This window comes from Coregonus lavaretus (assembly GCF_964263955.1).
Source record: "Coregonus lavaretus genome assembly, chromosome: 19".
NCBI classification, from domain to species: domain Eukaryota; kingdom Metazoa; phylum Chordata; class Actinopteri; order Salmoniformes; family Salmonidae; genus Coregonus; species Coregonus lavaretus.
In genome coordinates this window covers 15,160,115-15,174,305 of record NC_140006.1, presented here as the reverse complement: position 1 = coordinate 15,174,305, position 14,191 = coordinate 15,160,115, and the positions used below count along the sequence as shown (strand labels likewise).

The 14,191-nt window shown below is 42.1% G+C and overlaps 2 protein-coding genes across 4 annotated transcripts; one reads left to right on the top strand and one right to left on the bottom strand.

The window, feature by feature from the left end:
- Positions 1-390: 390 nt before the first annotated feature.
- Positions 391-4,335, top strand: LOC311146159 (uncharacterized protein). Of its 2 annotated transcripts, XM_084182647.1 has the most exons (3): positions 391-751; positions 1,861-2,809; positions 2,959-4,335. In XM_084182647.1, the coding sequence occupies exons 1-2, from the start codon at positions 472-474 to the stop codon at positions 2,805-2,807; spliced, it is 1,227 nt and encodes a 408-aa protein (XP_084038773.1). In that variant the 5' UTR covers positions 391-471; the 3' UTR covers positions 2,808-2,809; positions 2,959-4,335. The 2 variants fall into 2 exon arrangements, with proteins under 2 accessions (XP_084038773.1, XP_084038772.1); XM_084182646.1 differs by having other exon boundaries at positions 1,861-3,696.
- LOC311146157 (nectin-4-like) lies at positions 3,871-13,369 on the bottom strand. 2 transcript variants are annotated; one of them, XM_084182644.1, is made up of 11 exons: positions 12,458-13,369; positions 11,450-11,647; positions 11,154-11,321; positions 10,515-10,793; positions 10,308-10,425; positions 6,146-6,297; positions 5,722-5,887; positions 5,556-5,631; positions 5,350-5,412; positions 5,020-5,232; positions 3,871-4,888 (listed from the first exon to the last, which is right to left on the bottom strand). In XM_084182644.1, exons 1-11 carry the CDS (start codon positions 12,519-12,521, stop codon positions 4,595-4,597), a joined length of 1,791 nt encoding a protein of 596 aa, XP_084038770.1. In that variant the 5' UTR covers positions 12,522-13,369; the 3' UTR covers positions 3,871-4,594. The 2 variants fall into 2 exon arrangements, with proteins under 2 accessions (XP_084038770.1, XP_084038769.1); XM_084182643.1 differs by having other exon boundaries at positions 3,871-4,939; positions 12,458-12,749.
- Between the last annotated feature and the right edge of the window lie 822 nt (positions 13,370-14,191).

The window sequence follows — 14,191 nt, the reverse complement described above, 5'->3', positions numbered from 1 at the left end:
GAAAATTGCAATTAAAGTGAACATGAGGTTGCCTAACACTCACTCTTCAGTCCAACTGTATCCAAATTCAGTTCACTTGAGTGAGTAGCAGGCCTCCATGACAGTATTATGTGCCTGTGCCATGTATCTGGCTACAGAAAAGACAGGTGAGCTCGCGGTCTATTTATGTCCTCTACGGACACCGTAGGATTCTTTAATGCTCATATGACCACGCGCTTCTCCCATCCTTTGTTGTCGCGGAAGTAAAACACCATCAGTGGTAGCTAGCAAAAGTGGTTAACAGTTAACTGAAGCCGTTTACCTTTGAAAAAATGTATACTTAACTGGGTGTGTCTCCCATAGGACACGAACGCAATAGCAGCTGTGTCTGACTTCCATGGAACCAGCTGTCTCTGGTAGCTAGCTAGCTAGCTAGCTATTGTCTTTTCCGACTGAACATTATCTTTAGAAACATAACACTAGTCAGATAAAATGTTGTTCCAGGAGAATATAACCAATTGTGTTACTTTTCAGACCAAGTTAACCTCGGTTATGGATGTGTTAGCCAAAGCTGCAGTTGCAGAAATAAGTAAAATGTTCGATGATGGGTTTGCTGTTTTACGCTTAGAAATGTGTCGTAGAGAAAATGAAATCGAAACGTTGAAACGGAGATTATTGTTTATGGAGAACGAACGGCAAACGACGCCGTCCAAAGCGCGAGAGGCAGGCTGTTCTTCCACATGCCCTTTGTCTTCCACCAGAACAGAGCAGGGTGAGCCAGCTCGTGTTCACTGTACCCATATAAATAAAATCAATGGATTATATTGCTAAGACTGTACTAGCTAGCTGAGTTTAGAATGAACCAGTACATGGGCTTGAGGAGACGATAAATATGACGAGCACTGCTCTGACGCCCAGGATACTTAAATTTAAAGACCCATTAACCAGCTCTACAAACGTTATTATGTAAAAAAAAAAAATACGTTCGGTACTCAGCAAAATATGTAGTTTCGCAGAGCAACTATAGTCATTACTGCCCTTATGCACGATATGTACTTTCAAAAAAGGTAAATAACACAATTTATTTCGTTTTTGACCGCATGCGGCAAATCCACCGTCGGCACCTCCAATAAAATCACACATTACTACTGCCTCGCAGGCTGATCCACCAACATTACAATATTCCGAAAGGTCATTGATTTTATTGGAAGTGCACAACGGCAGTAATGACTAATTGCTCTGCGAAACTCCATATTTTGGTGAGTACAGAACCTATTTTGACATAACATTCGCAGACCTGGTTAATGGGGCTTTTGCCGCGTTCTATTGCAAGTCGGAACTAGGAAACTCGGACATTTACGACACGCTAACTGTTGTCGTTATACACGTGCCGCGTTCAACGACCAGCAAGTCGGAAATGTCCGAGTTTCCTACCAACATATGAACGCAGCATTTGAATTGAAGGATCCTGGGCGTCAGAGGAGAGGTCGTCATATTAAGCTTCTCCCCAAGCCCAGGAACTGGTTCAGGTTTATGCTATGTTCACATGTTAGTCGGAACTAGGAAACTCGGAAATGGCCAACTTGATGATGTGTTACTACAATCAGTTAGCAAGGTGGACATTTCCGACTTTCCTAGTTCCGACTAGCACTTGAACGGGGCATTTGAGTAGAGCTATCTGAAATGTGTTGCTGTCCATCTCAACTCAAGGGTAAATTCTGCAAAAATATATCAAGTATTAACAATATGACTGACAATCATTTATGCCTAGCTAGTGTAGATAATGGATTTCAGTTGTTGACCTTGTTCAATTGTTCAGTGCTCTCTGAACTTTTACATTGATTTTGACATATACTGACAGTTCATTTAAACCTTTCCTAGGGTCCAAGGGGTCTGATAAGGGTGCTGGTGAAAGGACTTCATTTGAGCAGACCGCCAGAGACAAAGTTTTCACACCTAAAGATGACCAACTGGATGAAAATAGACCACAGCCACTTGCAGAAGTAGAGGGGCTCAATGAACAGGACAGGTCTGGCCACAGAGATCAGAAGGGTAGTGGACTAGAATTAGTGGTGAAGACAGAGCAAGAGGAGGAGTATGACGTTATTTCACTACATACATCAGGAAGTGAACATGGCACAGAGAGATCAGATCATCAGGAAACTGAGTTTGCCATGAATGACCGAGAGAGTCAGCTGTGGGCGTCTGTATCAGAGAGCAACTTTGACTCTGAGGGTCCAGATTGCTCTTATGGTACAGAACAATATACACAGGATCTCAATACAGACATACAGCTTATTCAAAGTGCTGTGCAGGGTCTGGATAGCGATCCATCATCAGAGATGGGGTACATTAACAGACTAATGAAAGAAGAGATGCGAGCACAGTCTGTTTGGAATCACCGAAGTAGGACCCCTACAGATTTGGTTCAGGCACAACCAGGTCAGCACAGAGAGCAAACTATGCACCCAGAGAGAAGGGAGGATGGAACAACTACCAGAGTGCCGTCAGACAAACAAACGCGAGCCAATGAGGGTGCAGCATATTCCAACGTTTGGCTAAACAACGTATTCTCGTTTGCCCCAAATGGTTTCAACTCCGCAAAAGTAGCCCCACGGGGAACCCCAGCAGGAGAGAAGCGCTTTGTTTGCACCTACTGCGGAAAGAGCTTTGACTGGGTCAGCCACTTGGAGATGCATCAACGGATTCATACGGGAGAGAAACCGTACAACTGTGTGACATGTGGGAGGAGTTTTGCTCAGCAGAGTAATCTCCGCACACACCAGCGAGTACACAGGGGCCTCAGAACAAAGCAAACAGTCTACTGATGGTTATAATAATAATATGCCATTTAGCAGATGCTTTTATCCAAAGCGACTTACAGTCATGCGTGCATAAATTTTTGTGTATGGGTGGTCCCGGGGATCGAACCCACTACCTTGGTGTTACAAGCGCCGTGCTCTACCAGCTGAGCTACAGAGTATCACCATGAAGAGACAACTAAGAACATTCTAGAGAAACCAGCTGGGGCCCGCCCCACACATTATGAAACACAACCTCATTAACCACGTTTCCATCCAGTTTTTATGCGAGTAAAGTCATACAATATTTTTTTTAAATCACGACAACTGTGATGGAAATAGGAAGTTTTGGTACAATTTCATCAATTCCGACAGATAATTTGTTTGTTCTACCTTTTTGTGTCTGTAAAATGTATTATGCGATAAATGGAAGTGGAAACGCCTTTATCCGCAAATATTAATTGAATAACCATCATATCAAAGTAAACTTGGAGTCACACGATGATATGGTATGTGGTCCTCCCACTACGACATGGGAAACCATGCAGTTTATTAGGCTACAGATGAAATTAGTTATGAACTTCTCAGCCCACAAGGCAAAAACTGGTTGCATCATTGCTTCTATGTCATTTCAACAAAAAATTCAATCTGATGATGTTGAATCAACATGGAAAACCGATTGCGTTCATTCAACTTTTAACCTAAATCTAATGACATTGTGACATTTCACGTTGAATTTGCGTTAGTTGACATCTCAACCCAATGTAAATATAAACTATATGTTGAAATTATGTCTGCCCAGTGGGAGGGTGGTGAAAGAGCACGGTGATCTTGATGCTCCTTTCCAATAAATATAGAGGGTCTTATACTGGTGACATTATGATCAACGCTTGACTGCTGTTTGACAAATAAAAATATCCATAATAATCTCATCATGTAGAGTACCCTACCCACAGAGCTTACCCACACTGTATCTGCGAGCTGTTGGCTAGAGCGCACATGCCAAGACCAGAGTAGGCATATTTGCAATTTAACGCAACAGTTTTTGTGACCAAACTATCAGTAGATGAAAATGTGATGGAAACACATTGAACTTTAGATTTTTATTCGGTACATGAAAACAATGGAAACACACTGGTTGGAAATACAAATATTTTATGCGGATTCTAGAATATTCACATGAAAATCTGTCACCAATTGGATGGAAACCTAGCTATTGACAAACATTTTCTAATGACTGAGAACAGAGAGTTTATGAGAAGACAGTCAAGACACTTGCAGAAAGCAGTAGTGTGTTACTTTTGTCTTCCTATTTTGTGAAGTGAGAGCAGTGAAACCCTACCACAACTGTTACACTAGTGGTGCTAATATACTGCAGGGAGGGATCACAGCCTCCTGCTTGTAACCTTTTAAAAAGGAACAATGTTATCAAGAGCCGGATCTCCATCGTCTTTTTAAAACTATGCCAGAGACTAACACATCTGGAGAGAAACACGACAGTGGACATGCTTTTATCAGTGCATACATTTTTATGAATAAACATGAGAGTTCTCTCAAACTTTGAGCCCTTTTGATTTTTAAAAATAGAAATAAACATGAAAATAACATTAACGCACAAGGGTAGGGTATATTTAGTATATCAGAACTATAATGTTAGCTGAAATGACAGCATAAGCACAACTAATAAGTGCTTAGACAAGACTAGGTTTACAGTTGACACAAAGTGATGCTGCAATCTAACAGGCCTCCATGACCATTGTGTTCGGATCGAGCGGAGGGCAGTTCCCTTTTCAACCAACTCCTTCCACCCCTGTCTAGATGATCTGTCCTCTGGGGTGTAGGAGGATGGCGTTGGAGTGCGGTTTGGGCCGCAGGAACCCGTTGCTGTAGTGGAAGTGGTTGGAGAGTGCCTCTGAGATCGAGTATGAACTGGTGTCACAGTCAGCCTCGTCAACCTCCAGCATGTCCTGTCTGTGGCCCCAGTCTTCCCCTTCGGTCACGCCCTCCCTCTGGCCACCCAGGTCGCTGAGCATTGGGGGGATGTCTGTGGGCCCCACACTGCCGTCCTGGGGCTTCATGGGGACAAGGGAGGAAGGAAGGCCAGAGTCCTGAGAAATAGAGAGCCACATATTGCGAGGCATGAAGAGAAACAGATAGGCCTTCAGTTATTACAGAGTAAACTTAGTGTGCATTTTCAAATTTCACGTATCCTTTTCCTATCTCGGACACAAATACACACCAGGGACATATTGCTGCTCTTTAGGTACGACTCCACCCTTCGTCTGCGCTCTTCCCTTTCTCCCTCCATCTCAGCCCCCCTCATACTCTCTCTGCACTCGCGCCAGCTAGACTGGTACAGGACGGGACGGCCTAGGGGGTCCAAATCACCCTTTCCAACCGTCCCCCACCTCCCACCAAGGGTGGATTGACTGCCTTTGTAGATGGGATGGTCCTAACGAGAGGGATCACAATAATCCACAGATTAAACATCAATGAATAAATCCATATGACACTGTTCATAATATGTTGTAAATGTATAATAGTGTTGAAGCTTTTATTGAACTCTCACCTCAAGGGACATTAGGCTGTTTTTCATTCTACCGTCTAGTCTGAGTAGTGTATAGTCTTCATTCTGTGGGTGGGGTAAAAAGTAGAAAAATACTATCATTATTGCTGGCAGACACACATTCACAAGTAGATGATAACTAATAACTGAAAATGATAGATAACTGGAAATAAGAGCAAACAAGTGTTTGAATTTAAAGTACTCTGCACCTGTCCTCTGGGGTCTGTGCTGACAGAGTTGAGTCTCCTGGAGGAGGCCTGTCTGGAGAGAGTGTTGATTTCTAACCTATGAAAGAGAGCATTTCAGAAACAGAGGGGGATTTGAGTATGTAAGGATAGGGAAGGGGGGTTCAAAGTATTATGGAAATCAACTCACATCCTTTTGCTAAGCTCCATCTCTAATTTGCTGTTTTTGCGTCTTTGGTATCGGTTGACTAAAATGATCATGATGATCATGATGATGACCAACACCCCAGCAGCCAGACCTATAATGATCATCACTAGAGTGTCAACGATCATTTCCTGCACACTCTGCGATGTCTCTGTGTGAGGGAGTGGGACGGAAAGAGGAAATGCACACAAAATTGTAAACACAGAAAAACAAAGGTAGCGATTGCAGTGCCATGTCTATAAAATGCAGTTTTATTGCAACTTTAGTGAGATCTGTATTTCAGATTATTATCACAAGGGGGTAGCAATGTTACACAAATATTACCAATCAATTACCAGGCGTAGTGTGACCAGTGTTATGTTTTTCTGTTCAGATCTCCCCAAAATACAGGAGTAACATTGCCCCTTACCTGTAACTGTGATGTTATATTCTACTTTCCTTGTCCCAACACCGTTGTTCACCACACATTCATAAACTCCAGTGTCATTCTGTCTCAGGGCTCGGCCAAACAGAAGCCTTTCTCCATCCACAGTCAGGCCATCTGGCAGAGCCTTACCATCCCTGAAGATGGAGACAAAATACACAGATACAGGGGATTAAAGAATAGCAGAAAACAAGAATGCCCACATTAATACTAAACTTCTCAACAATGTAATCATGTAACCTACTCAACATACTCATCATGACTAATGGAATAGCAGACTCGCTGCATGAAACAATGGCAATGTCCATGAAGGCAGACACAGTGGGCACCCTTACGAAAAAAATATTGCAGTCAGAGTGCAGTTCAACTGCAGTACACTGCAGTTATTCTGCAATTACTGTGTCCAAAATACCACAGTTGACTGCAGTTACTGCACTTTTACTGCAGTTTCAAAACTTTTTTTGTAAGGGCAAGGTTGGTCAATTCTCAATTCAAATCATGGAAAAACAACAACATTAAAAGCCTTTTGTTCAACTAGAAACTTCCAGAATATAAAGCTCTGACAAGAATGTCAGCTAAGCTACACAGTAGTAACCTACAATTAAATAAAAACAATAGGTCAGCGTGCGTTGGTGAGGTGTTTTAGCCAGTGTTGGAGTACTCGAGACCACATATTGAATCGGTCTTGGCTCGGTGTCAGATACATTTGTACTCGGTCTTGACTCGATCTCGGAAAATGAGGACTCGTAATTTTTTCCCGAAGCCAGCGGAGTAAAAAACTCATAATTATCAGCTTCCATTCAGTCAGCGCATAAAACCACTTCGCCAGGCCAAATATATACACTCCTTTCTTGAAACATGAATATCTTAATAGTCTTTATATCTATTACAGTGATGTTTGCGCAGTGGCGAACTTATAGGCCTTCAGTGTGTGACAAGTTCGTGATTCTGAAAGGACAGCAACCGTAATACCAATATCATCTGCAGGAATATCATCTGCAGGCAGCAAGAGTGTGCAGCTCTTAACTGGTTTTGGCATGGAGCAACTCACAGAAGAATGACATCAGTAGCCGGTAGGGTAGGAAAGAAATTTCAATTTATGATATTTACCAGTAAATGCTAACTAAGGCAACAACGGGTATGCAAACCAGGTATTGAAAAAGTTTGTCTGAAGTGTTGGTTAGTAGGCTATTTGTGATGTGCAATTGTCATCATGCACTGTTTGCATCAGGGGCGTATACATGGATGGGCCTGGTTGGACACTCAGTTTTATTTGCTGCAGTGTCTATTAATTGTCCAAACGCACGGCTGCTTTCCCTCTCTATGTTGCTATAGAATTTTCACAAATGCCTTAGTATACATCATTCCCAAACATTCTAAGAATTTATGAAAACGTGAAAATGACCATATCTAAGTGTCCGATTTCTTCCTGGGGGTGTAATTTTTACAAGATTTCATGATGCTAAAATGCTGTCAGTTCCACTTTAAATGCAACAATGTTTCACACACATAAGTTATTTTCAAAGAGATGGCTAACAACAGCAAGCGCGCTGCAATAAAAAAAACACAGTTCCACTCACCATATAATGATCATTTGAAACTTAACTTCTTGTTTAAAGTTATTCTTGAAAAGGGAGAAGCTAACAAATTATCAACAACATCCTCTTTGATAACACCTGCTGCAGCCACTGCAAACTAGCCGACAACAAAAGTTAGCTAGCTAGACCGTGGGAAAACTACTGCTCGATATTGCGCAGTGACATGTTGACCTTAAAGAAGACAGAAGTTTCCATTCATATTTGTACAAATTGTCCCTCCATTAAGTCAAAATGTGATTGGTTGATTCCACTGTCACTCCAAAAGTTTGCCCTAATACAGTTGAATGGCAGATGCCTTTATCTACTGTAGCTTCTGATGGCCTAGCCAAAGGCTGATTTAGCTAGCTAGATTTATCTCCCCAGAGACCAGCAAAGAAAAATCCTGATTGGATATTTTTTTCTCTTCAGCGTTAACCCTTTCCTTTCCAACACAAACTGAAGAGATTAAATCAGAACATCTTTGAAAATAATAATATAATTATATTTACATTTTTGTCATTTAGCAGACGCTCTTATCCAGAGCGACTTACAAATTATAATTATATGATTATAATTATTTTATAAATCCTTAGCCCTTCTCTGAAGGCGTAGAAGGCCAATTGTTCCCCACTGTGTTTGGGTTAGTAATAATTAGTAGAGTGGCTCTATTTCCCTCAGAATGCATTCTTTCACTATTCTGAATGACTAAAGAATCCATATGTTGTTCTGAAATATGAACACAGAAATACTGGACATTTTTAACTCTTATTATGGTGGTGATTTGACAAAATTACAATCATGGTCTTGAATTGGACTCGCATTTTTCTGGTCTAGGTCTTGACTTGGTCTCGGACCCCTTGTCCCCCTTCCCAGACCCGTCGCCAGACCTCAGTCTTAAGGGGGCCATATGAAATGCATGGGAGGGCAGGGCACAATTATTATTAGCCTAAAGTACGTATATTTAATAATAAATTCCCTCAAGTGGGGGGGGGGCACAAGCATTTTTGGGGGCGGGCCCGGCCCCCTATGGCCCGCCCATAGCGACGGGTGTGCCCCTTCCGGTCTCGGTCTTGACTCGGTCTCGCCACCCCCCCACCCCCCCACCGGTCTTGGTCTTGACTCGGACTCGATTTGCTCCGGTCTTGGTCTTGAATCGGTCTCGCTTTAGATGGTCTCGAACACAACACTGTTTTTAGCTAAATACATTTTCGTTGTATCAGGTTGACTAAAGGGAAACCAACCATTTGCATTCACTTGTAAAATCAGTTTAATTGCTGCTCCTATTGATCTGAATAGAAAAATACAGCTTGGCTTGGGATTTGAGCCTACTATGAAGTAAGAGGCCCCTGAATAAGCTCAGATGTCCCAGGGAGTTTAATAGCGAGCCAGTATCTGACCCCACCAGGAACTAGGTCCACTGAGAGGGCTCATGTTGCCCTAGTTTCACTGTGCCCAGCCGGGCTACCAGTTTATTGCTCACCCCAACAAGGAGCTTCTCACATTTCTGTTCTCACTCAGCCCAACCTTCTAACCAATCCTTCATAATGGAATTAACGCCAGAGATTACATCTGACATTGAATATATGTTTGAGAATAATACTACTGATAGGGAAACCCTATCACCAAGTGGTCAGGATCCTGTTTCTTTTCATTAAAATGCATTACGTTTTTAGCAACATGCTAAATATGATACTTTATATACATTTAGAGCAATTTTGGAAAGTATATCTCCTTCAATTATATCTAACTACTGCAGAAACGGACTCATGGATTTTTATCATACTGCAATAGTGAGTATTTAATTGTGTGTTCTGTCAGTATTGTAAAGCTTGCAGAATAATCTTTAATTATGTGCAGACCCTGTGTTTTACTGCGTATTAGAGTGATATTTAAAGTGAGTCACTATGATTAAGTGCTTAAGATGCGCCTCCAACTCTTCCTCCTCCCTCCCTGGCTCCCTCACACGTGTGAAAATGTCTCTCTCCCAATCGGTTTTCTTATTCTGTAACTGGACACGATGTCTTTTATTTCATCTTGAATGGAACAAAGAGAGAAAGGCACCCTCCTAATTGACATACTCTTCTTTGTGTGTGTGTGTGTGTGTGTGTGTGTGTGTGTGTGTGTGTGTGTGTGTGTGTGTGTGTGTGTATGTTTTTGTTTAACTATCCTTGTGGGTACCAGAAGTCCTCACAAGGATAGTAAAATTTTTTGCTGGTCCCCACACAAGAAAAAATGATATTTTAGGCTTAGGGTTAGGATTATAATTAGGCTTAGGGTTAGAATTAAGGTTAGGGTTAGGAGTTACGGTTAGGGTTAGGAATTAGGGTTAGGTATAGTTTTAGGGTTAGGGGTTTGGGATTAAGGTTAGGCTTATGGTTAGGTTAGGGAAAATAGGATTTTGGATGGAATCAATTATTTGGTCCCCATAAGGATAGCAATACAAAACTGTGTGTGTGTGTATATTGTTCACGCCAGTATATGTATAGTATATTTTATAATGCAGTGTGTTACATTAGGCAAATAATGCATAGACAGAAACAAAGACAGTAAGTCAGACAGACAGGTAATACCTGGTCCAGGTGAAGTTTTTTGGTTTGGGGTTTCCTCCAGACTCACATCGGAGTTCAACTCCCTTCAGTCCCATGTACCAGTTTCCATCAAAGCCGGTGACAGATGCATCTGGGGGAACTATCAACACAAACATTTTCACTTTAATCCATCCTAGCATGGCCATCTAGTTACCACCTTCCCATGGTGACAGCTGAGGGTAAACTCACATTGCACCACCAGGCGGTTGCTGATCCTGCGGGGTTGTTCCAGAGCAGGGTGCCAGACCAGGCAGTCCAACCGCATGCCATTCATGCTCCTCAGGGGGTGCAGGGAGAAGTGGGTAGACACGGCCCCGCTCTCTGAGCTGCGGTTCTGGGCCTGGCCAGGGAGGTCCGTGTCCCAGGTCAGGCGGGGTGGAGGGCGGGCCACGGAGCGGCAGGAGGCAGCCACGCGGAAGGACTGGCCCTCCTCCAGAACCACCGGGTCCAGAGAGGAGATGGGGAAGGCTGGGGAGGAAGGGAGGTAGAAGGGCACGGTCAAGCTGAGCTATATTAGATTGCATTTTATGCAGGTAAATTTAGTTTTTAAGTAAGGCTTTGGTCAGTCAGAACTGAGAGAGTTCCTTCAGTGGAAATGACTATGTCCCGTGTAGCTCAGTTGGTAGAGCATGGCGTTTGCAACGCCAGGGTTGTGGGTTCGTTTCCCACGGGGGACCAGTATGAAAAAAAAAAAAATTATGCACTCACTAACTGTAAGTCGCTCTGGATAAGAGTGTCTGCTAAATGACTAAAATCTATAACAATGAAAATAGTAACTTGGTTTACAACTAGGATGAAAAGGAGGATGGTGAAATAAATTAGTCTTACTCCACACAGTGAGTGACAGCTTCCTCTCGAAGTTCCCATAGGGGAATGTGCTGATGTGACAGATGTATTTCCCCTCATCAGACTCCTCAGTGATCAGGATGAGCAGAGCAGAGTTCACCATGGGGCGACTGCTCTCAAACCTCACTCTTCCAGAATACCGCCCAAACTCTAACAGAGAGAGACAGAGACATGGTTTTGTTTCAGGTAAACATTACAGTCATTGCAGACAAATGCATGAAAACAACATTATGATAGTGATTAAGATGTGTGAGTTGGTGAGGGCATGGTGTACCAACCTGTGTGTCCCTCTGTGCGGTGGACGGTGATGATATGTTCCTTGGTGCCATCAGGTAGCTCCTTGATCCAGCTGACCTGAACTACCTGCTCGTCCTCCTGAACCTGAAACTGACAGGGCAGCCGCGTCTCAGCCTCCGTCAAGGAACGCAGGGAGAAGGATGGAGGAGGCTCCACAAACCCACCCCTCACACACGCTGCTGTATGAGAGAGAGAGAGAAAAGGGTGAGAGAAGGGGTGTGAGAAAGAGTAATGCATAATCACCATAATAAACAAGAACAAACATTGCCCTTTGAAATGTCTGGGTGGATAGACAGTCTGTCATTAATGATTCCTTCACTCATGAATGATTACACCTGTAGATAAGAGACCATGGCATATACTATGAGCCATTCTATAAATTTCAACCACACAAGAACAAGGACACAGACCCCTCGGACACACAAAGGAATGCAAACAAACTTTTTCTCACACACAGGCTCACACTTATTTATAGTCAACATAAAAAAGGGACTCTGTGACCTATTTTACAGACAGGGGAGAGTGGGAAACAGACAGACACACACACACACACACACACACACAGAGGTAGAGTGTGAGCCACAATGCTGTTTTTCTTGCTTTTCCTGTTCATGACATTTACCATTATCACACCTCAGTTTGACAGTCATGCTAAGGCCATTAACACAAACATACTGACAAAAAGTGCACTTACTGACCTCAAAGGAAGTCTACTTTTAACACAGGTATAGGCCTATACATGCTACAAAAACTTACTCATTACTAATCAATCAAAACAAAAGATGCAGGGAAATAGCCTGTGTTTTTTTTGTTTTCCAAAGAAGAATGTTACTCTACCACATTTATGTGGTGGTGAGTGTTGTTCAGCACTTGTCACCACCACTCCCTTTCCTAATAGTGTCATGGTATGCAACTAAAATACACACACAGATATTATAAAAGCTATTATATATATATATATTTTTTTTAAACCCATTCTCAAATCTTACCAAATGCCCATAGCACCAACCACGCTGCCTCCGACTGGCTCTGGTCCCAGACAGGTAACTTCATTCCTCGATTCACCAGCCCTCACAATATCAACGTTGAACTACAAGCTTCAAAATGTTATGAAATAATTCATTTTTTGTCATCTCATCATTATTAGAAATATGAGAGTAAACTGGTGCCACTTATAGTGCAATTGAAGTGTATTGAAGCAAAAAGATTCAGTCCTAGCGCTGTTTACGGCAGAGGCAGGTAGACAGGCTGTGCGTCAGGTTGGCAGTGCGTCAGGTGTTCGTCTCTCTTCGTTTTTGCTTGATTTAATACACTTCCCATGGTTACTCCATGGCTTTTCAGTCTGACCGAAGTTGCCATAAAAAAGACGCAATAGTCTCTACAAGACAGAATTCTTAATACAATTATATTTACACTTCCTTTCCCTGTTGTACATGTTGTTGGACTTTTTGGTGGTAGGAGGTGGAGATGTTGTTTACCCGAAATTTTGCGCAGGTTCTGTCACTTGTATTTTAAATCTCTTGAGGCATTGCACGTGACGCACAATATGTAAACAATAGCCGAATGTAACCGAATGTAGTCCACCAAAGCGCGTTTCCTCGCAATCAGCTGGAAGTGTTTGCTGTTTGTTCTGTGGTTCGGTTAGGCTCGCTTTGTCAAACGCAAAGTGCATCAGTATTGAAAACAAAACTGGAAATACAAACCGATATACAGACCAGTGTACTGTAGGTCGGGTTGATAACACTTCCCTGTTGATATTTTGTATCAGATTACTTCCACCATAGATACAAAATCGCCAGACAACAGGTAAAGTAAATTGAAACGATTTTTTGTTCAACGTTCCGACTTGTAGTGGGACTATTCGGGAATGCTGAGCCTACATGTTAAAGATAGACGAGTGTGTAAGTATTTCACTCATGGATTCTAAAAGAGGCTACGTTTTTGCCAATCAAACCCAACCAGTTCAATTTATTTCCAGGAGCCCACGAATTGTGTACACATTTTCCACTGTATAACTATGTCCAAAATATTTAGTTACATTCAAAAAAATGTTTTCAGTTTAGTGTTCAAATTTTTCTAACTCTCACTCTCTCCAGGAATCCATAGTCCATACCTGACAGATGCATGAGGTAAAAAGTTAATTCCAATCCGAACAACTGCAAACACCAATCAGGTACCTACTCAACAACATTTGAACATAATTAGATTAAGTCATTAGCCTACACAAGACTGACATTATTCTGTGAAATTTCTCGAATTTACACCATGCTCATGCCATTGTTGAATACACCAGTGGCCCCCTGCGTCTTTCTCCACCCCTTTAGTTGCATCACCCCCCCTAATTAATATTCAAAATATTTTGACAGGTAAAGAAGCCTGCTTTTCTGTCTTTTGAGTTTTACAGCGCATTCTTTTATTTGACACAATCCAATGCACAATACTGTACACCTGGTGGTCTATTCTCAAATGGCCATAGCCTTATCTAAATGTAAACGTATACTGTATGTATTTGGTCAGATTAATGGAAATTAGTATTGAATCAGATCAAATCTCATTTAGAGTCAAACTTGAGGTCTAATTGGTCACTTTCACTCTTGCTGAGGTCTATGCTCATATATTGCCCCTGAATTTGAGATGTTTTCTTTCATATTAATTATGGGTATTCAAAAGGAGGATGTTGTTACAAGAATACATTATATAAGGTTTATGGTACTCCCTAGACC